Source organism: Odocoileus virginianus, unplaced genomic scaffold (assembly GCF_023699985.2).
Source record: "Odocoileus virginianus isolate 20LAN1187 ecotype Illinois unplaced genomic scaffold, Ovbor_1.2 Unplaced_Scaffold_5, whole genome shotgun sequence".
Taxonomy (NCBI): domain Eukaryota; kingdom Metazoa; phylum Chordata; class Mammalia; order Artiodactyla; family Cervidae; genus Odocoileus; species Odocoileus virginianus.
Genome location: NW_027224267.1, coordinates 1,348,625 through 1,371,612, shown reverse-complemented (window position 1 = coordinate 1,371,612; position 22,988 = coordinate 1,348,625). Strand labels below are relative to the sequence as shown.

Here is a 22,988-nt window from a genome sequence, read left to right as displayed (position 1 = left end):
AGTGTTTTTTTTTAAATAGTTTTACTGATTATTTTTGGCCACGTTGGGTCTTTGTTGCTGTGCAGGCTTTCCTATCGTCGTGGCAAACAGCCTTCTCATCGCAGTGGCTTCTCTTGTGGAGTGCGGGCTCTAGGGTGCATGGGCTTCAGCAGTCGTGGTTCCCAGGCTCAGTAGTTGTGGCCACTGGCTTAGTTGCTCTGGGGGATGTGGGATCTTCCTGGATCAGAGATTAACCCATGTCTCCTGCACTGGCAGGCGGATTCTTCACCACTGAGCCCCCAGGGAAGCCTCCACGTGGTACTTTTTATACTTATATTCGCCGGCTGTGGGATAAAGCTGTGAGAAGAGGAGGCTGGCTCCGCAGTCACATGCCTTGCCTTGCTGGTCCTCTCAGCCACCCGGAGGTGGGTGCACCGCCGTGTCCTTATCTCAGAGGGAAGGAAGGATGATGCTGGGAGAGCAGGTGACTCATCCAAGACCACATCCTGATGGAGGAAGAAGGTTTTGGCTGATTCTGATTCTGAACTGAAAGAGCAGATGGTGCCCTGGCCACCCTTCTCATCAAGGGGAGGATGGGCTGAGGTCCACAGCTGAAAAGACAGTGAGATCCTGATCCACCTTCCTCTGAGAGAGCAGGATTGATGGAATCCTGCTAGAGGAATGTCAGTCAGCTTCGCAAACCAAGCAGTGGGGAGTCAGAGTTTGGGCATGCAGGACAGCACAGCAGTCTCCTGGGTGGCCTCCCAGCAGGGTCCAGAGTGCCCTCATCAAGGAGTTCACTGCTGGTGCTGGAGTTTATGATTTGGTGACGAGGTAGTGAGGACCCTCTGCAAAGTGAGGAAAGACATGGAGGTGGGCAGGAGGGCAGAGAGTCACCAATGGTGCGTCCACACCTCCTCCACTCCGAGTCCAGCTCTCCTTCCACATGCTGGGGGACAGCCTCCCACTGACTCCTTCAGCAGCTCCACATCCTGTGAGGGCCAGGCCCTGGAGTAAATCTCCCGTGCCACCGTGAGGTGCTTCTGCTTCTCAGCCCAACCCTGTTTCAGACACTGACACAGAAGCCTTCAGCATGCTCTCCCAGGGGGGACTTTGGAGCACAGCTTCGACAATCTCTGATGAGAACCAGGTCATTTTCAGGAAAGGACCCCAGGAGAGTCTAAAAGTTTGATCAGGTTCCCACCAGCCCAAGTTGCCCCACTGCAGCTCCAGGTCATCCCACCCACCAAGGAGCATGCAGCATCACACCAGAGCAGGCACCTCTCTATTGGGCTCCATCCCCATCCAGCTCCATCATCCCCATCCGGCTCCATCATCCCCATCTGGCTCCATCATCTCCATCGGGCTCCATCAAACTGCATCATCTCCATTGGGCTCTATCACCTCCATCGGGCTCCATCAGGCCCAACAGTTACAGTCACTCAAGGGGGACAGTGTAACTTGGCTACAAGAGAACAATGTCACCCAAAGTGGACAGAGGACACTGTATCCTCTGGGGGAGCTGGGGAGTTTCCGGCCACAGTTGAACTGTGTTAGACTGAACCATGACTCTGCTCCTGTCTTTGTTCGGAAATTCACTATGGGTAAAGAGGGGTGCGTGGATGCCAAACCAAGCCAAGACCAACAGTGGTGCTTTCACACTCTATCAACTCAGCATTTCCCTAAATTCCCTTTCCTGCAGGCCTCTAGGTTAGGACTGGCCACACAGGAAGTTTGTGAGTGACCTGGAAGGCAAACAGGAAGTGGCTGCCAGTACACAGGCAGGCCAAGGGACTGCTAAGCATGCAGCTCCGTGGAGCCAAGGTCCAGCCTATCGAGCGGGGACCCCGTATGGGGAGGTGAGAGGCAGAGGGGGTTCCCAGCGACCTTCCTTGTCCCCAGGATTCACCCAGCTCTCCTCGATGACAGCCAGCCCTATGACACTCACCTTCCCGGGCTCCCACAACTGCACAGGGTCTCGTGTCTACCACACACCCCTCACACTACAACACTTAGGATGGTCCTGCTTCTCTGACAAACTGGACATGACATAGGGCTCAACAAAGCTGCCTGAAGCCCACAGTAAGTGAAGGGTGTGTGACCCTGGCCAGACCTGGACTCAGCCCCCTGCCACAGAGTCCCCTGGGAGGGGTCCCCGCCTGCAGCCCAGGTTCAGCCACAGATGCCTGGGTTACGAAGCCCAGAGTGTGGGCTCTGCTAACCCACTGTCTCCCCAAGCAGCAGCCCCTCCATGACTCTCCCCTTGGGATTAGCTCGACCCAAGGGGCCTGCCGTTAGCAACTCAGGACAGGACACCCCAGCCAGGTGGGCTTCTCGGACCGAAAATAACCACGGGCTCCCACAGGTGAAACAAAAAGACTATCAATTTCTGGTTTTGAAAGCATGTTGGAAGAAGGGGGAGTGGAGGCGGCAGACAGCTGGGACCAAACGTCCCCAAAGTTGGGAAATACCCTCATCAAGATGTTTTTGTTCTTTATTCTCTGCTCTCAGAAAGAAAGGGATCCAATGAAGTTTTGAATTATATCAAGCCGTTTATCTTTTGTGTGTTTTCTACTTAATTTACAATCTTCTGAGGCAGTTGATGCTTAAGAAATGATTTAAATGCATTTTTGCCAAACGGTTCTAAAATGAAAGAGAAATTAAAATATTTAATCTCCAGATCTCAAGACCCAAGATTTCACAGCCCTCTCATGAGAGAACAATCCCTTCTCTCACTCAGACCTCATTCAGAACAATGAGTATCTACTGATGCTGGGCTGAGCCTCTGTAGGAAGTTTCCAGAGACAGCAGGCGTGAGTGAGCGGGAAAGGCCCTTGGGCCTTGGAGTCCAGCCCGCCTGGCTTCTGTGTGTCTCTCTTCGTGTTCACAAAACATCCCGAGGGGATCTCCTGCTAACAAGCAAGTTAGATTCCGCTTTGCTCTCATGGCTCTGCTTGCGCGCTGCCAGGGGAGAGAAAGATGGCAAACCCCAAGTCTGCATGAAGCAGAGACTTCCAGTGACAGGCAGATGGCGAGGATGAAGGAGAATGTGTCTGAAAACAGAGGAGATGGGATGACAGGCACGGAGAGTCTCTCCAAGACACAAGCTAATAAGTCTTTCACTCCCATTTTATCCATGTTTAACGGGAAAGGCAAGTTGGGTTCCCTAAGTCAGCACACTCAGAGAGGCCATGTCTGTGTCATTACAAGACAAAGCATGCTGCCACCAGTGTACATTCTGCTGTTGTTCAGTCGCTCAGCCGTGTCCAGCTCTGCACCCCATGGACTGTAGCATACCAGGCTTCCCTGTCCTTCACCAACTCCCGGAGCTTACTCAAACTCATGTCCATTGAGTCGATGATGCCATCCAACCATCTCATCCTCTGTCATCCCTTCTCCTCCTGCCCTCAATCTTTCCCAGCATCAGGGTCTCTTCAAATGAGTCAGTTCTTCGCATTAGGAGGCCAAAGTTTTGGAGCTTTAGCATCAGTTCTTCCAATGAATATCCAGGACTGCTTCCCTTTAGGATGGACTGGTTGGATATCCTTGAAGTCCAAGGGACTCTCAAGAGTCTTCTCCAACACCACAGCTCAAAAGCGTCAATTCTTCGGTGCTCAGTCTCCTTTATGGTTTGACTCTCACATCCATACATGACCACTGGAAAAACCACAGCTTTGACTATATGGACCGAAGAGTATAAGGGGGAGAAAGAAAGCCAAAGCTCTAGAAACAAATTCCAGACATCACTACAAAAAGGTGTTCAAAGCCAGCATGTCCTTCTTTCTGTGAATGTGAAAGTTGTCAATAAAGGGGCACTTCTGAGTCTCCAGCAGGAAGAGAACAGCCATGTCGTGATAGCCCTAACTTAGGCAAAAACATTCTGGTAAAACCTGTATGAATGAAGGGAAAGAAAAGAAACAGGAGACAACCTAAATGTTGATCAACAGGTGAAGGGACGAAGAAGCTGTGGTACGAATATTCAATGGAATACTACTCAGCCCTAAGAAAGAACAAAAGACTATTTGCAGCAACATGGGTGGGCACAGAGATCATCCTACTAAGTGAAACAAGTCAGAGAAAGACAAAGACCATGTGATCCCACTCACATGTGGGATGTAGAATAGGGCACAAATGAACCTCTCAGGGAAGCGGAAACAGAAGTGGGGACTCAGAGGGCAGACTGGTGGCTGCCAACGGAGTGGGGGTGGGAGAGGGTGGGATTGGGAGTGGGGTTAGCAGATGCAAACTGGCATTTACGGAAAAGATAAACAGCAAGGTCCTACTGCACAGCGCAGGGAACTCTATTCAATATCCTGTGATAAACCATAATGGGAAAGAACACGAAAAAGGATATAACTGAGTCACTTTGCTATATCGCAGTAATTAACACAACATTGTAATCTGACCATACTTGAATAAGAAATAAATTTAAAAATGAAACAAACAGCCATGATATGTCTACTTGTTTTGTATGTATCTTGTAGACACGCCCTCCTGGCGGCACCATGAATGCAGCCTCCAAGGGACATGCCCTGGTCAAGCTGGCAGGGACCCCATGGGCACATGCCTCAAAAGGCCATCCCCTTCTGACCAAAGGGAACACATTTCACTAGCTGAGACAAGTTCCCATGGCAACGGGGTTTCACTAATTTTGAGTCACAAAAGAGGACAACTGTCTGAAATTACCCAGGTGTGAGGAGGACACCTTAGACTTCTCAAAGCCCTTCCTATATCCCCTCCCTTGGGTTCTCCTGACTCTAAACGTCCACGCTGCTGGGCATGCCCCAACTCCCCTTGACCCCAGGAAACGGGGGGCTCCGTAACAGCCTGGCCAGACGGGAGGCCACTCACTTGAGGTGATGTACTCCGGAGCTTTCCCGGGACTCAGGGGCACGGCCTCCTCGTAGTAGCCTTCCGGGAGAGAGGACGTTGGGAGCGGTGGCGGCCCACTGTCGGGTGGCTGACAAAGGAAAGAGAAACAGCAGAGCGCAGGCGTTAGGAGAGAATGCTGGACTCTTACCCAACAGGTGTCCACGGGCATGCTCCTCTCTCCCTTGCAATGTCTCCGCAGAAAAGTAACATCATCCGACAAAGACTCCTGGAAGGGTCGCCACTGCTCACCTGCCCACCACCATCCTCTGCCTGGCCCTGGCCACGCCGCTCAATCCACGCCACTCGCCATCATCACCAGACAGAAACGCAGGCAGAGGCTGCAGTCACTGGCCCTGGCAGACCCCTCCCCAGAGCAGACACGGGGGTCTCTCCTCCCCTCCACCCAACGGCTCACCCCACACCACTGACCCTCCCAGGTCCCCAGGCTGACTTTCTCCTCCTAGGACCACACTCCACACCAGAGACCACTGCAGGGCACAGAGACGGTTCAGACCTGCCCGTGCGCATCGCAGAGCAGTTCTCGTTACGTGGCAACTGAAGAGATGAGCGTGTGTGCCCTCTGTCTCACCAAACTCCTTCTGTGTGTCAGGGGAACTTACAAAGAGAAGAGGAAATCACCCATGAGCCAGCTCTAAAAGAAACGGGACATTATTCTTGGAGAAGGAATCTGCTCATCACTCAACCCAGTCCCATCGCAGTTCCTCGACAGACTCTGAGACAGGCAGGCTGGTTTCGAAGCCATTACTTCACAACGTGGAAAGCGGACAGGTGCAGGTCCATACAAATTCCAGCAAGACCAGCTGAAGCACCAGGTCTCTCAAACGTCCCTGGCGACACTAAAGCAGACCCAGCTCTTCCTCCCATGAACACGTGTAGGATCTGCTGGCTCCATCCCTCCTGGACCTCAGGACAACAGAGAGAGGTGGGCTGGAAAGCCAACACGCACCAGCACCTGCTACCTGCGGGCACCACCCTGAGCAGCCTCCGCCCCGGTCATAAGCTGCATCAGCCATCCATCCGGGGACACTTCAAGGTCATCACCTGATGTTTTACAGACTGCATGTTTTACACACACTACATCACATTGTTTTACAGACACAGAAAGTGAGGCTCCGCGTCTAAAAACACTTGCTCAACATCAGATGCTGCTTCGTGACAAGCTGGGGTCCTCAAGCCCAGGCCTGCCCAGCAGTGACCTTTTTTCGATTCATATTCTCTCATATTCACTCTCTTCCCCATTTCCTAACTAGCTCACAGCACCCATATCCTATAAACAAACAGGAAAGATGTCACTGGGAATGGAAGAGAACAGAGGCCCCAAACTGAAGAGCAACCAAGTTCAGTTTCCAAGGAGAACAATGACCCACAGAACATGAAACTCCACCTTCTTTTTTTCCTGTAACTCAAGCCTGAAGCCAAGAAGTCCTTTGCGAATGACTAATCGCCACTGTGGGCTCAACCCACTCCTTCCTCTCAGAGATGAAGAAAGATAATTCACTCCAGGTCATCTGTGCAGCTCTCCGCCCCGTCCTCGAAGGCAGCTTCCCGGCCCTGGCTCCCCTGCACTCCCCTCCCCAGGCTGCTGCCCGCCGGCCCTCACCCTGGGCTCTCATGCTGGACACGTCCAGGTCCTCCTGAGGGGTGGTGCTGACAGTGGAGCCTGATACACGACCCTCCCTGGGCCAGGTCAGAACAGAAGTCCACATGGGGGTTGAAAATCTCCGCTCAGTGCTTTTGGTAGATGGCTGAGTCCCTGAGTGTTTTTATTGATGAAATGAGAATGTTTCAACTTCCTCTTAGTGTGTTGAGACAGTGAAATTATTCATGTTCTGGGAAAGCATTACCAATGGCTGAATCAAACAAACACTCATCAATTAGCACAGCACACTCTTCCTTTCCAGGGCTGCTAAGGTGTGTGAGGCAGGAGCTGACGCTCAGCTAATGAGACTTCTCAGCGGACCCTCAGACCCCGCTGGTGCGCACTCCACACAACCTCTCCACCTGTATGCCCTCAAATCCACGATTCTACTTCTAGAAATATATGCTAAGAAGGTCAACTGGTCACATGAGCAAAAACATATAAGGATATTCAATAAAAGCTTTTCCCTCCAATTTAAAAGCAATCAAAATATCCCGAGATGAGACTGTTTAGGTGTTCCAACACATCCACGTGCAGCCATTTAAAAGGAAAACGGTGCACACATGTGGTCATTTACTTGAAAAGTCTCTACTGGACGCTGTTACATGAAAGAAAACAGGTACCCGTTAGCCTATTGGAGCTGCGCTTATGCGGACCTTTACACAAAGACGGATCACTCCCCAAAATGCTTAACACAAGGTTACAGCTGTTTAAAGCACATCTGTACAGCTCGAATTTTCTTTGGGTTTTTTGGTTTGTTTGCTTGCTTTTGTTTTTTTAAGCAGTACTTTGCGGCATGTGGCATCTCAGTTCCCTGACTAGGAACCGAACCCGTGACCCCCTGCATTGGAAGTGCACAGTCTTAACCACTGGCTGGTCAGGGAAGTCCATTGAATTTTCTATATAATACTGTTTTTAAAATAAAAAGAAAAAACAAAGTTTAATTCTGAAATTATACATCTCAAAAAATAATGTTTCTAGAGAAGCACCCTGCCTCTCCAAAGAGGATCTCACATTCCACCCCCAAATGCCACTTGTCCTTGAACTTCTGCCTCAGGGGTTACAGACACAGGCAGAGGTGATAGTTTGTTAAAGGGCAGATGCGGGAAGAGACAGAAAAGAATACAAGGACCACGGTTTAGCACCACGGCCTTCAAAGGGAATGCTTCCTTCATATCCTTCCAGTAGGTCAGAAGTCACTGGACTTGCTGGAGTAGACTCTTGAGAGTCCCGTGGACAGCAAGGAGATGAAACCAGTCAATCCTAAAGGAAATTAACCCTGAATATTCATGGAAGGACTGATGCTGAAGCTGAAGCTACAATACTTTGGCCACCTGATGTGAAGAGCTGACTCACTGGAAAAGTCCTGATGCTGGGAAAGATTGAGAGCAGGAGAAGGGGGTGACAGAGGATGAGATGGTTGGATGGCATCATCGACTCAATGGACATGAGTTTGAGCAAGCTCCAGGAGACAGTGAAGGACAGGGAAGCCTGGTGGGCTGCATGCAGTCCATGGGGTCACAAAGAATCGGACAGAACTGAGCGACTGAACAAGACGGCACAAACACAACGACCATTTTGCTATTATTTCAGCAAAATAACAACATTAACTACTATTCACAGACTGCCTTCCGTGTGTCACACACTGTTCTGGGTGACTTTCTGTATCTTTTTTCTTGTTCAGAAGACAACTCTGAGAGGTTCGTGTTTTGAATATCATTTTGCAAACGAGGAAACTGAGGCTTAGGGGATGATGGATGTTGCCCAGTGCCCCTGCTGCGGCTGAGCTGCTTCGTGGAGGAGAAGGAGCCAGCGGGTGGGCACTGCGGCAGTGAGGGTGCATCCCTGCGCCAGGACCAGGCCCGGGCACCTACCACTGTGGTGGCTGAGCCAGGTAAGATGCAGGGAAAGCACCTTCCCGACCTTCAGGGTCACTGGACGCAATCTGAGGTTTCCAGCTCCTGCAGCTCAGCGGGGTGTGTCCTCTCATCCCCTCGGGAGGAAGGCGCATCTGTACTGTCTCTGTCTCCACTCCCACTCCTCCGTTCTCCTCTCCCCTACTGCACTTTCCCACCCCACCACCTTCGCCGCCGCCAGCCCCAATTTATCACTCAGTCCTTTGCACCAGACACGCCAGTGAACCAGAAGTCCTGACTTTAGCAGAGAAAAACCCCAGCTGAGAATGTGGACTCTTTCTGACTTTAATTCTGTATGCACAGGGGTACGTCCAGATTCTTTCTGGTTATGGTGATTAAAATCGTAAAAGTAAAGTGGTGTGATGGGCCCAGCACACACACGTCAGGAAGAACAAGTGCATGAGTTCGTGCGGGCTCAGTGTATCCGACTCTTTGTGACCCCTGCGTGGACTGTAGCCCACCAGGCTCCTCTCTCTGTGGGATTTCCCAGGCAAGGATACTGGAGGGGGCTGCCACTTCCTTCTCCAGGGGATCTTCCTGACCCAGGGACTGAACTTGTGTCTCCTGCATCTCTTGTATTGGCAGGTGGACTCTTTAGCAGCAGCCGAAAGATAGGATCTGACAGAAGAGAAGCGGGCCCACGCTCTAGTTCTGCCACGCATCGGCAAAACCCTTTTCTGCCGGCGTGAGGATAGCAGCAGCACTCCACAGCATCAGCTAAGCTTCCTGACTTTCAACAGGGAACAAAAGTGTAAGGTCTAAACTGCAAAACGTGGTTTCAACCCCAACGTCAAGAATTTCGAGTATGGGACTTCCCTGACGGTCCAGTGGTTAAGACTCCGCGCTGCCACTGCAGGAGGCATGGGTTCAACCCCCGCTCAGGGAACTAAGGTCCTGCGTGCTGCTCAGCAGAGCCAAAAAAATTTAAAATTTTTTTTAAAAAAGAACTTTGAGCAGGTACTCTTCTTGGTAAAGTAAAAGTTTTTTGTTTTTATTTTTTATCCAAATGACAACTCATTCCCTTCTGATCACTATTTAATTTGCATTCCAACAGTACTTGAGAAAACACTGGGAAATCATTCACGCATATTTTCTCAAGTTTTATTTATACACTTAAGAATGAGAGACCGTAAAGCCACTTTCTCTTCCGTTCCTTGCCCACCAGGAGGCAGGGAGGCGGAAGAGTCCTACAGCCATGCCAGCAGGACACAGCATAGTTCCACGATGAAGATGCCGCAGGGATGAGACGTGACACCAAACCCTGAGGTCTTCAAGAGACAAGGAGAAAAGAAACGGCATGGTTCACATCCAGAAGGATCACATCTGACTTCCCTGGGAATTAAATGATTTTGTTTTAAATCGCAGGCTTAGTCTCCACTCTGCAACTGGTAAAATGCCTAATTTTGTCATATAATCTCCAAGAATCTCATGATCCCATCTGTCAAACACAGAAAATGAAGCTGCTGTGAAAGTACTTTAGGAAGGACGAAAAGACATCCAGGCAGGTGGTGGGGGCTGGGACCAAAACCTCAGCTTCTGAGAGACAGGAAGTAGAATGGTGGCTCCAGGGGCTGGCGGAGGGGAGCCCTGTTCACTAGGGACAGGGTGTCAGTCTGGAAAGATGAAAAGTTCTGGAGATGGTCGTGGTAAGGGCTGCACAGAAATACGTATGTACTTTACACAACTAAAGTCAGTTCAGTTCAGTTGCTCAGTCGTGTCTGACTCTTTGCGACTCCATGGACTGCAGCATGCCCAGGCCTCCCTGTCCATCACCAACTCCTGGAGTTTACTCAAACTCATGTCCATTGAGTTGGTGATGCCATTCAGCCATCTCATCCTCTGTCACCCCCTTCTCCTCCTGCCCTCAATCTTTCCCAGCATCAGGGTCTTTTTCAATGAGTCAGTTCTTCACATCAGGTGGCCAAAGTATTGGAGTTTCAGCTTCAACATCAGTCCTTCCAATGAATATTCAGGACTGATTTCTTTTAGGATGGACTGGTTGGATCTCCTTGCAGTCCAAGGGACTCTCAAGAGTCTTCTCCAACACCACAGTTCAAAAGCATCAATTCTTCAGTGCTCAGCTTTCTTTATAGTCCAACTCTCACATCCGTACATGACTACTGGAAAAACATAGCTTTGACTAGACGGACCTTTGTCGACAAAGTAATGTCTCTGCTTTTTTAATATGCTGTCTAGATTGGTCATGGCTTTTCTTCCCAGGAGGAAGTGTCTTTTAATTTCATGGCTGCAGTCACCATCTGCAGTGATTTGGGAGCCCAAGAAAATAAAGTCTCACATCACTAAACGGGACACTGACCAATGATTAAAATGATAAGGTCTCTGTTACATATGTTATACCATAATAAAAAAAAATTACCCATTACCTGTTGGCATAGTAATTCATCATATTTACATCCAAACACTAAATTACTCTCCTCTACCCAATCTAAATGGGGCTTTCCCAGCGGCTCAGTGGTGAAGAATCCACCTGTCAATGCAGGACATGCAGGTTCAATCCCTGGGTCAAGAAGATCCCCTGGAGAAGGAGACAGCAACTCACCCCAGTAGTCTCTTTTTGTTTTAATTGGAGGCTAATTACTTACAATGTTGTCGTTTTCGCCACGCGTCGACATGAATCAGTCATGAGTGCACATGTCCCCCATCTCAACCCCCCGCCTCCCTCCCACCCCACCTCCGGGTTGTCTCAGGGCACCAGCTGTGGGTACCCTGCTTCAGGCATCGAGTTTGCACTGGCCACCTCTGTTACGTAGGGCTGATATACATGTCTCAATGCCATTCTCATTGTCCCACCCTCGCCTTCTCCCACATAGCCCAAAAGTCTGTTCTTCACATCTGTGTCTCTTTTGCTGTCTTGCATACAGGGTTGTCATTACCATATTTCTAAATTCCATATATATGCGTTAATATACTGTATTGGTGTTTCTCTTTCTGGCTTACTTCACTCTGTATAATAGGCTCCAGTTTCATCCACCTCATTAGAACTGACTCAAATGCATTCTTTTTTAATAGCTGAGTAATATTCCACTGTGTAGATGTACCACAACTTCCTTCTCCATTCATCTGCCGACAGACATCTAGGTTGCTTCCATGTCCTAGCTATTGTAAACAGCGCTGCAGTGAACACTGGTGTACACGTGTCTCTTTCAATTCACTCCAGTGTTCTTGCTTGGGAAATCCCATGGACAGAGGAATCTGATGGGCTGCAATTCATGGGGTCAGAACAAGTCAGACACAACAAGCACATATGCACACACTCCCATCTAAACACCATGTAAGTCAACTCAGTCATGTCCGACTCATGGCGACCCCACGGACTGTAGTCCACCAGGCTCTTCTGTCCACGGAATTCTCCAGGCAAGAATACTGGAGTGACCACTTCAGTGAGCAAATAAAAACATTTCTGGAAAACACCTTGATGAGGTATCAGCCGTATTGTCTGCAGCCCCCAGAGAAGTGTCCTTGCTCTTCTTGCTCAGCAGGGAGGTGAGGGCGCCCCCTCTGAGGAACCCCTACTACTCCGGAGCGGAGGAGGGGAGGGCAGGAAGCACAATCCCCAGTGGTCTGTATCAGCCCCGGCTGGTGGGCTGGGCAGTGGGGCCAGGCGGCCAGTGTCAACACAGATGGGACCCATTTCCGGATGAACCGGCCTCCTTCACAAACGCTCCCTCTGCACCGGCTGCATGCTAACTAAGGACCAGGCCTTTGATAGCTGCACAGCTCTCAGTGTGAAACAAAAACAAGAATCTGTTGAAAAGCACAGCCCTTCCCAGAAATGTTTTCATGATGCATATGCATACTTTGGCTGGCTTCAGTCTCCCCAGGAGAGCAAGGGAGCTGGAGGGGCTGTCAAAGGCGCTGCACCCCGCCCTGTGACCTCAAGGGCTGAGAGCGGTTCTGAATTCGAAGAGCACAGGCCCACACTCCCAGTGCTTGACCTACAGGCCACACTGAAGGGGTCGCCGGCTCATCCAGGACCCTGGGCTGCAGACACATGGACTCTAAGGGCAAAACGGAAACGTGCACTGTTCCCTTCCTGTACAGAAGCCCATCAGCGTGACAAGGTGGGCTTTTTGATGTGGCCCTGACCTGGAGTGGTTGTCCCGGTGTTTTCTGCCGGGACATGAGGATCACAAAGGAAAGGAACACACACCGTCTTCAGAAGGTTAAAATTTAGTGCAGTGAAGAGAATGTCAAAAAGAGGCACTGCTGATCAATGGGCATAAAGTTTGCAATTACCCCAAATGGATAAATTTTAGAGGTCCACTGGATCCCACCCTCCCCCGTCTTTCACTTCTATCACCTGAGTGTAATTCAACAACTATGGGGCATAGAGGTCCACCTGGTCTCTGCCACATTCTTTTGGGGGGGCGGGTGGAGCTCACTTAGGTGTCAGCCAACCAGAGGGGAGCGCTGATGCCCAAGAGGGCCTCACAAAGCCAGGTGAGGGCCCTCAGTTAGGGACCTGTCAGGCCTGAAATGGGGGGTGACAAGATGCTAAGCATACTCAGAAAAGCAGCCAATGTGACCCCGCCTGCCTGCCTAGCTTCCAGGAAAAAAGAACGTCAAGAGACACTTGATAACGATTGCAAAAAGCAATGTTCAACACTAAAAGGGCTAAAAAGACAGAAAAGGACTCATTTCTCAGAGATCGTAATACACACAGCTGTGATAAAAGGCAGTATTCCTTTGACACGTGCCACAAAAGAGTTGAAAATGCAATTGTGGCTCAAATAAATGAAATAACACCAGGTTGGAGTATCCTAAGTCTTACATTAGAAACAAATCCCCTTTGGTCACTTAGAGTTGCTCTAAGGATGCTCCCATCTGTTCTGCAGGCAGGCCCACAGCCCCTCAAGATTTAGCCCCCATTGCGGTGTGTTCCAGCCTCACCCACGGATGAGCCGCCCGAACCCTGTCACTCAGCCACACAGAGGGGCCTGCAGGCTTCAGTCCTTCGGGGTCTTTCTCGGGCTTGTGTTTTAATTTGTGATACGCTCTCTGCCTGTCATAGATTCCTACCCACCACATCTCTACCACCAGCCAAATCTCCTGGAAGTCAACGTGCCAACAGCATATGACCAGCTGGGCAGAAGCCGACTCACCAAAGGCAGCTTACGGAATGACGGGCTCACTCGCTGAGTATAGAATGCCCTGAAAAACTACCAGGAGAATACTTGTGCTGTGGAGCATGAGTTCTAGGGCACAAGGGCTTCAGTAGTTGTTGCTCTCAGGCTCTTAGAGCACAGGTTCAGTAGCTGTGGTTCCAGGGCTCTAGAGCACAGGCTCATAGTCGTGGCTCCCAGGTTCTAGAGCACAGACTCAGTAATCGTGGTTTCTGACTCTAGAGCACAGGCTCAGTAGTCATGGCTCCTGGGCTCTAGGGTACAGGTTCAGTAGTCATGGCTCCCAGGTTCTAGAGCACAGGCTCAGTAGTCGTGGTTCCTGACTCTAGAGCACAGGCTCATAGTCGTGGCTCCCAGGTTCTAGAGCACAGGCTCATAGTCGTGGCTCCCAGGTTCTAGAGCACAGGCTCATAGTCGTGGCTCCCAGGTTCTAGAACACAGACTCAGTAGTCGTGGTTCCTGACTCTAGAGCACAGGCTCAGTAGTCGTGGTCCCTGACTCTAGAGCACAGACTCAGTAGTCGTGGTTCCTGACTCTAGAGCACAGGTTCAGTAGTTGTGGCTCCCAGGTTCTAGAGCACAGGCTCAGTAGTCGTGGCTCCCAGGTTCTAGAGCACAGGCTCATAGTCGTGGCTCCCAGGTTCTAGAGCACAGGCTCATAGTCGTGGCTCCCAGGTTCTAGAACACAGACTCAGTAGTCGTGGTTCCTGACTCTAGAGCACAGGCTCATAGTTGTGGCTCCCAGGTTCTAGGGTACAGACTCAGTAGTCGTGGCTCCCAGGTTCTAGAGCACAGGCTCAGTAGTCTGGTTCCCGGGCTCTGGAACGCAGGCTCAGGAGTCACGGCACCCGGGCTTAGTTGCTTTTCAGCACGTGGGATCTTCCCAGACCAGGGATCGAACCCACGTCTCCTGCACTGGCAGGCGGATTCCTTACCACTGAGCCACCAGGGAAGCCCAGAATGCTCATTTTAACAAGTTCCCCAAAATTCTAAGAAGCACTGCCCTACATGGGAACACCCGGCTCTCACACAGGGCGTAACAGATGCAACGTAGATAGTCCCAGCACGTGAGGCACAGCGCCGCTTTTCAGTCTCACAACAACTCAGTAAGTACTATTCAGTTCAGTTCAGCTCAGTCGCTCAGTCGTGTCTGACTCTTTGCAACCCATGGACTGCAGCACACCAGGCTTCCCTGTCCATCACCAACTCCCAGAGCTTGCTCAAATTCATGTCCATCGAGTCGGTGATGTCATTAGCACACTCGTTTCAGAATGAGGCATCTCAGACAGAGACGTGAAAGCTACAGTCTGAACCCACACAGTGAGTGTCAGAGCTGGTGCCTGGAAGCAGGCAGCCACTCCCAACTGCACCCTGGACCCTGCTGCCTCCCCAGCACCCAATGCAGAAACAGGCTCGCAGTTCCTGACGAAACCTTTTCTCCCAGCTGTGAATGCTTGTGAGTGCTCACGTCAGTTTTGCTGCCTTACCCCCACAAATACTGACAGTACTGTTGGGAAAAGACTGGATTTGAAATCCAAAGAATAGGCTACAAAAATTTGCTTTTGCCTTTCCCCCTAAGCTTGGGCTGCCCCTTTGCCAGTGGATCCACATTTCCTTTTCTGTAAAGTGGACATACACAGCCTTCACGTGTTCAGAGGTGTTTCAGGGTTCTCTGAGGTCAGGTTGTGAGGATTAAATGAAATTATAAGTGAAAAACGGGCAAGCCTGACCTGTGACAGGTGGTGGGGACCCAGTGAGCACTGAGCTCGTTCCGCCCCCTCTCCAGTGATCATCACTGAGCACCCCCAGGACACCGGCCCCGCGCTGGGACCCAGGCAGGGACGAGACAAACAAGCCGTGGCCCTGTCCCCCTACAGCTCTTCTCCGCGTGGACAGACGATCAGACGATTCACACAGAAGCAAACATTAGGAAGAGAGCTGCTAAGTAACTGATACTGCTGTGATTTTGAATGACAGCCTAACTTTCCTGAGAAAGCAAATCAGAAAATAGTGAAAGGCAGAAAAAGCTGAGTGGGCCATGAGTGGCAAACATGAATATCCCCACATCACAAAAATAGCCAGAGAATTCCAAAACAAATTTTGAATGCAGAAGATCAAATAAAATACACATTCCTGGACTATGTACATATTTTTCTTCTGCAGGGAAAAAATAAGGATATTTAATCCCAGAAAGAAGCATAACAATGAATATTAAGGTTTCAGGCTATGGGTATTCAAATTCAGAGCTAACACAGAGAGGGGCATGTCAGTAGACTCTATTGCCATTGTTTTGCTGATAAATCATCTGACTTTTTTTTTTTAAATCTGACTTAAGAATAGATTTCCATGGACCTGTAGATCCAGCAATTTTCAGAGGACCAGCAGCCTCCTATGGGAAGGCCACACCTACAGCCTCCCACTTAACCGTCATTAGCTCCCCAAAACATACTCATACAGGCACGCCTTGGGCAAACCAAGGCCTCTTTTCTTGCAGAATCAGGCTTTTATCACCTGCCCTGGAACCAAAAACAACCCAGGTGTCTAGTGATTCTCCTGAACATGGGACTTTTTTTTTTTCCATTTTCATTGAAGTACACTTGCTCGGCAACGCTGTTGGTTTCCACTGCACAGCCACGTGCATCAGCCCTGTGTGTGCACACATCCCCTCTTTCTCTGGATCGCCTCCCACTTTAGGTCAGCACAGAGCACGGAGGGGAGTTCCCTGCGCCGTGCAGCTGCTTCCCATCGCTGCCTGCTTCTCACAGAGCAGTGAGCTCACAGCAACGCCAGCCTCCCAGTTCCTCCCACACCTCCTCCCCCGTGGGGTCCATACGTGTTCTCTAAGACCGCATCTCCATTTCTGCTTCGTATGTCACACTGTCTATACCAGTGTGGTATACAGACAGCATGGCATATGACTCAGCCATAAAAATGAATGGAACCGGGTCATTTGCAGAGACACAGATGAACTCAGAGTCCGAGAAGTCAGTCAGAAAAAAGGAAAACAGATACTGTATATTAACGCATACATGTGGACTCTGAAAAAGTTGATGGTGGTTCTTGCACTCACCAGCCACGGCTGTGGGATCTCGGGCAAAGGCATCTGGGGAGGGGCCGGCAGGCTGCTGGGGGTCTCCGGCTTCGTGGCATGATCCTTCACTTCCAAACCTGCACCAAAACCACAAATCAGGATGAGGAAGGCTTGCTCCTTGGAAGACAAGCTGTGACCAGTCTAGACAGAATATTATTAATAAGCACAGACGTTACTTTGCCAACAAAAGTCCATCTAGTCAAAGCTATGGTTTTTCCAGTAGTCATGTATGGATGTGAAAGAAAGTGAAAGTCATTCAGTTGTGTCTGACTCTTTGCGACCCCACGGACTATACAGTCCACGGAATTCTCCAGGCCAGAATACTGGAATGGGTAGCCGTTCCCTTCTCCAGGGGTCTTCCCAACCCAGGGATGGAACCCAGGTCTCCCACATTGCAGGCAGATTCTTTACCAGCTGAGCCACCAGGGAAGCCCAGGAATACTGGAGTGGGGAGCCTGTCCCTTCTCCAGGGGATCTTCTCGACCCAGGAATCCCACATGTCATAAACAGCCTCGTAGGCAGCCTGAGGGGCCTGGGGTTCACCCACAGGCAATCAGGTAGTGAAAGGATCCAGACGGGGAAGCAGCAGCATCACTTAAAAGTGAGCTTTCATCCCTACTTTTGTCTCTCTCTCTCTGGGCTTCCCAGGTGGCTCAGTGGCAAAGAATCCACCTGCCAATGCAGGAGATGCAGGAGACACAGATTTGATCCCTGCATCAGGAAGATCCCCTGCAGGAGGGAATGGCAATCCACTCCAGTGTTTTTGCCTGGGAAAACCCACAGACAGAGGAGCCTGGCAGGTTATATAGTCCATGGGGCCACAAAGAGTTGGGCATGACTGAGCACATAGAGTTCTCTCTCCATCCGACTGGTTCTTTCGATCTGACTGACCCCAAAACACCTTCCTCATCCTGCACTTCTGTCTTGGGGACTCAAGCAGCTCTCATTCCACCTGGTCCCAAATCCTTGAACCCACCCCCCAGACTGACCAGCAGAACTTTCTGGAATGCCAATCTAACTTTGTCAAATCATGGCTTTGCATACTAAAAAGCAAAGAACTGCACGTTCAGATGGCTGAAGTGCATGGCATGGGAATTATGTCTCAGTGAAGCTGTTTACAATAAACCTCTACATCTCATCCAGTTGTCTCCTGCCTTCAAGATTCTAACCCCGTATCCTCCAGGAACTGCCCCCGGCCCCTACCCCACTCACTCTCTCTCACTGAGCGGGTCGGGGGCACCCTCCTCTCGGGCACTCTCCTAACACTGACGCTCTCTCCCCACTACTCTGTCTTACCCACCGTGCCCAAAGGAAGGACACAATAGGCTTGAGTCTGCTGTCTTCACCGGGGCCTGCGGGCAAGGCTGTGCCCCTGGATGGCATTGGGGAGCGTGAATTTCAGAAGTGTTTCCAACACTCCTTAACTGATATGGTTGGTCTAACGGTGCCTAGCCTAAACTGTTTGAGCAAACAACACAATCAATGCAAACACCTGCTGCGATGGCTAATTCTGTGCGCCAACCTGACGGGCTCAGGGATGCTCAGAGAGCTGGCAGAATGCTATCTCTGGAGGCTTCTGTGAGTATGTTTCTGGGAGAGATGAGCATTGAGTCGGAGAACGGAGCAAAGAGGATGGTCCTCCCCAGTGTGAGTGGACATCCTCCAGTGTGCTGAGGTCCCGAATACAACAGAAAGGCCGAGGAAGGGTTGGACACACTCTCTGGGCTGGAGCCAAGACGTCCGTCTTCTCCTGCCTTCAGACACTGGTGCCCCTGGTTCTCTGATCAGGACGCGCACCGACAGCAACCCTGCTCCCCCACCGCCCGTTCTCAGACCTTCAGACTCAGACCGAATTACAGTCTGGTAATCACACCACCGGCTTTCCTGGGCCTCAAGCCTGCAGAGGGCAGGTCATGTCACTGCTCAGCCTCCTGAGACCACACAAGCCAATCCTTATCAGAGATCTCCTCTCCGCCTCATTCTGTAGCTCCGTGGGTCTGTTCCTCTGGGGAACTCTGACCAACAAACCTCCTTTCCTGTGAGTCTGGGATTTGGGTATATGCCAGGCAGAGGGTGCCTATGTGACCAGCCCCCAGGAAAGTCCTTGGGCGCTGAGTCTCCAGTGAGCTTCCCTGAATAGAAACAAGGCACACGGGTGGCTGTATTTTTGTCACTGAGCAGTGTGATCTGTGTGAGCCTCGTGAGAGGAGGAAAACAAGGAAGCCTGTACGTGGAACCCTCCAGACTCGGCTGGAGTCTTTTTCCTTTATAACCTGTCTGTGTGTCCTTACAACCTCTGTGATGAATCCCAGCCATCAGAAAATACAACTCCATGCTGAGTGCCAGCAAATCTCCCAATGTTGGGGTGCTCTTAGAGACCCCCAACGAATCCACTATTTCATTAACTCCTTAAAGGCTTTATTTTTCTAAAACCAGAGACTCATACAGTCCCTGGCACATAGTAAGGCCTTCGACAACAACTTGAGGAGTAAATGACTTCATTCATGAATGTGTTCTAGAAAGATGTGAATTAAAGATGGCTTAGAGACAAAAAGGTGGTACTAGTGGTAAAGAACCCACTTGCCAATGCAGGAGACGTAAGAGACGAGGGTTTGATCCCTGGGTTGGGAAGATCCCCTGGAGAAGGAAATGGCAACCCACTCCAGTATCCTTGCCTGGGAAATCCCATGGACAGAGGAGCCTGGTGGGTAACAGTCCACGGGGTTGCAAAAGAGTCAGTCATGATTGAAGCGACTTAGCACTTGAGGCCAAAGGAGACTGGTAGAAACCAGACTAGAAGTCTGAGACAGGCATACCTTTGGTTGACTGTATCCTCAGCAGGATGTCTGTGATGACTGCCTTCTTCTCCCTGACAGTTGAGGTGAGATACTCGTGGTCCAGGAGTTCAAGAAAGAGACGAAGTTCAACTATTAACTCTTCCATTGCTAAAAGTAAAGGAGAGGAGAAGGGTACCGTGAGACCTGTCAATTTGCAAATGTCAAAATATGAGTGCAGAGTTTTACTCAAAGCACTTTAGGTTTAGCTTGATGGATGACTGGTTTTCCAACATGAAAAGCACGTGAGCTGAACAGCAGGTCATCTCAGAGGCTCATGCATCTTCTTCTAGACCGATGTGCTCCTCAGTCGCTCCCTGCTCTGAGGCGATGGTATTCAGCTGGGAGGAGCTCCAAAGCCACGCTGCCAAAGATGGAGTCACGACTCAAGAGCCTGACACCATCATTTGGTGTTAACTGCATGATATTAAATTTCAGTGTCCAGAAGGATAGATGGGAGTTTAAAATGCCAAATAGTTTTCAGATAACCACTAGGACGTGGTTCAGAAACTCAACATCCAACCCTGTCCTTCTGCAGGGCTGCTCCCTCCCCAGGAAGGCTGAGCGCATTTATAGTTACAACAAGGGTGCCGGGGAGGACCTCGATGTCAGCTCAAGTCCTGACTTCCGTCATGCCTTTCATTTCGAGGGTTAAAGCAGATTCTCCCTCTGACTCCCACAGGACAGGACCACAGGGCTGACGTCAGCAAGCTTCACCCCACGATGTGCACCTCTGAGAGACACCAACGCTCTTTCAGGGCATCCACGAGGTCAAACTATTTTCACGACACTGTGTCATCATTCATTATTTTCTGCACTAATGGTGCAAATGAAAGGGAGGTCAAGCTATCGGCATCTTAGTGCAAATCAAAGCAGTGACACCCAACTGGACTCTTGGTCACTATATTCTTCACTTACACATTAGCGGTAAAAATAAACAAAAAAATTTATAGAATGCTACTTTCACTTAACAGCACCTTTGATGAAGCAGTAAAAATCATTACTTTTATTAGACTCAGCTCTGGAGGAAACCTTTTTAACATGCTGTGTGGTGAAGCAGGAAGAACGCATGACAAGTGTCTGAGCCATGAGTTACAGGGAGCCACCGTCTTCATGCAGAAGAAGAAATGAAAGACGAACCACAATTACCCAGACCTGAGAATGTGACCAACATTTCCTCAAAAATGAACAAACCTCATCACGTCCAGGTAAACAACGACAGCATTTGTTGCCAAGGATACAATTTGCACTTCCAGGTGAAAATAAGAATTTCAAACACATGCATCCACCACTAGGAGCATGATGGCCTCTCAACAGAGACTTTTCCAGTGAGGTTGGGAATGACGCCGAGGAATGTGATCTCCTGGTGTATAATGCAGTGTATCCACATTCGGAAGATCTACACAACTTAGGAAACCATGATGTCATAAAATCACATGTCGGTAAAGATCCAAGTAATGTGCAGAATAAGCTGAAAACATCGTCATGTAACAGAGAAAACATCACCGACTCAATGGACATCAGTCTGAGCAAACTCAGGGAGATGGTGAAGAACAGGGAAGGCTGGTGGGCTGCAGTCTACGGGGTCTCAAGAGGTCGGACATGACTTAACGACTGAACAGCAATAACCGAGAGTAGGTGCTCTCTGACACAGCGTCAGAGACCACATTGCCACTAACCATTAAGAAACTACCACTTGCTGAGTTTCAATGTAGGGTCAAAGAATATCCACAATTTTATGGAAAGGCACTAAAATATTCTGCTGTTTTCCGAGTACATATCTGTGTGAGGCCAGACTATCTTTATGTACTTCCACCAAAACAATGGTTCATAACAATCAAAATGCAAAAACAGACACAAGAAACCAGCTTCCTTCTATTAAGCCAGATACTGAAGATTCCTGCAGAAACATAAACAATGCCACTCTCTCGCACACTCTAGCACTTCAGTAAATGCAGTTACTTTGCATAAATATATTAATAAATATCTCAAAAAGCTTCCAGACTTAAATTCTAACATGATAAATATCCACAGATATAACCACACCAATAAAAAGTTCTTCTGGATTCTCGACATATATTTTGAAACCAAAAAGTCCTAAGCAAAAAAGTTCAAGTACCACTTGTCAATAGGATTCTTCCCAAATCTACTGAGGTCTACAACACCCTCCAGAAAAAAAGATCCCAACTGAGGCCACTCTTTTTATAACTACTAAAGTTCCCACAATTTTAGATAAGTGGGCAGGGAAATGGCAAATGAGTTCAGAGCAAAGGTGTGTCCTAGGTGGCTCACTTTTCCTGATTTCCCCTCCATGAAATGAAGAGGACGGAGGAAGCTAGTCTTTATGGTCTTTTCCATCAGGAAGACAATTTCCTGATGATTCTAAGTAGAAAACAATCTCATCTATACCTCAGAAACGAAGGGCTGCTAGTATTAATCATGATAGCCAAATATGTGGAAACAACCCAAACATCCTTCAGTGGGTGAGTGGATAAATAAATTGTGGTCCATTCTTACAATGAAAATGATTCAGCCTGAAAAATAAAGGAAGGTCTGACACATGCTACACCATGAGTGAGCTCTGAGGACATTGTGCCAAGTGAGATGAGCCATTCGCGAAAGGGCAAGTGCTGCATGATCCCACTTGTGTGAGGTCCCCAGAGCCGTCAAACTCATGTTGTTGTTGTTTAGTTGCTAAGTCGTGTCTGACTCTTTGCGACCCCCGTGGACTGTAGCCCGCCAGGCTCCTCTGTCCATGGGATTTCCCAGGCAAGAACACTGGAGTGGGCTGCCATGCCCTCCTCCAGGGGATCTTCCTGACCCAGGGATCGAACCCACACCTCCTGCATCTCCTGCACTGCAGGCGGATTCCTTTCCACCGAGCCGCTGGGAAAGCAGCACGGTGGTGGGTGCCAGGCGCTGGGGGACGGGGAGGGAGAGTCAGTGCTGATGGGCACAGAGCTGCAGCTGGGCAAGACGAAAGTGCTGGTGACGGATGGTGCTCACGCTTGCACAATTGTGAACGCATGTAATGACACTTAATTATATACCCAAAAAGGCTTAAAATGGGAAAATTTATGCTACATGTGTTGTTCAGTCACTAAGTCATGTCCAGCTCTTTGTGACCCCATGGACTGCAGCACGCCAGGCTTCCCTGTCCTTCCACTGTCTCCTGGAGTTAGTGCTCAAACTCATGTCCATTGAGTTGGTGATGCCATCCAACCATCTCATCCTCTGTCATCCCCTTCTCCTCCTGCCCTCAATCTTTCCCAGCATTAGGGTCTTTTCCGTTGAGTCAGCTCTTCACATTAGGTAGGCAAAGTATCTGTTTATTTTACCACAATACAAACAAAATCAACCTTGCCCAGAAATTGAAGGACTGCCAATAGCTATAAGTAAAAAACGTTAAAAATGTTTATGGGTCTGTTACGCTTGCAGGACCCACTCTTCATCACTATCTGTATACTCCTTTATCAAAAATGCCTCTCTCACA

General features: G+C 49.6%; 1 protein-coding gene across 3 annotated transcripts in view; it reads right to left on the bottom strand.

Annotated features, from left to right (window-relative positions):
- Positions 1-22,988, bottom strand: part of AFAP1 (actin filament associated protein 1) — a 148,714-nt gene that overhangs the window by 73,178 nt on the left and 52,548 nt on the right. For all 3 annotated transcript variants that reach the window (XM_070462507.1, XM_070462509.1, XM_070462508.1), the window contains 3 exons: positions 19,478-19,606; positions 16,641-16,738; positions 4,831-4,939 (listed from right to left, as the gene is read on the bottom strand). In XM_070462507.1, the coding sequence (XP_070318608.1) occupies positions 4,831-4,939; positions 16,641-16,738; positions 19,478-19,604 (334 nt within the window). In that variant the 5' untranslated portion in view covers positions 19,605-19,606. The remainder of the gene's footprint in view (positions 1-4,830; positions 4,940-16,640; positions 16,739-19,477; positions 19,607-22,988) is intronic.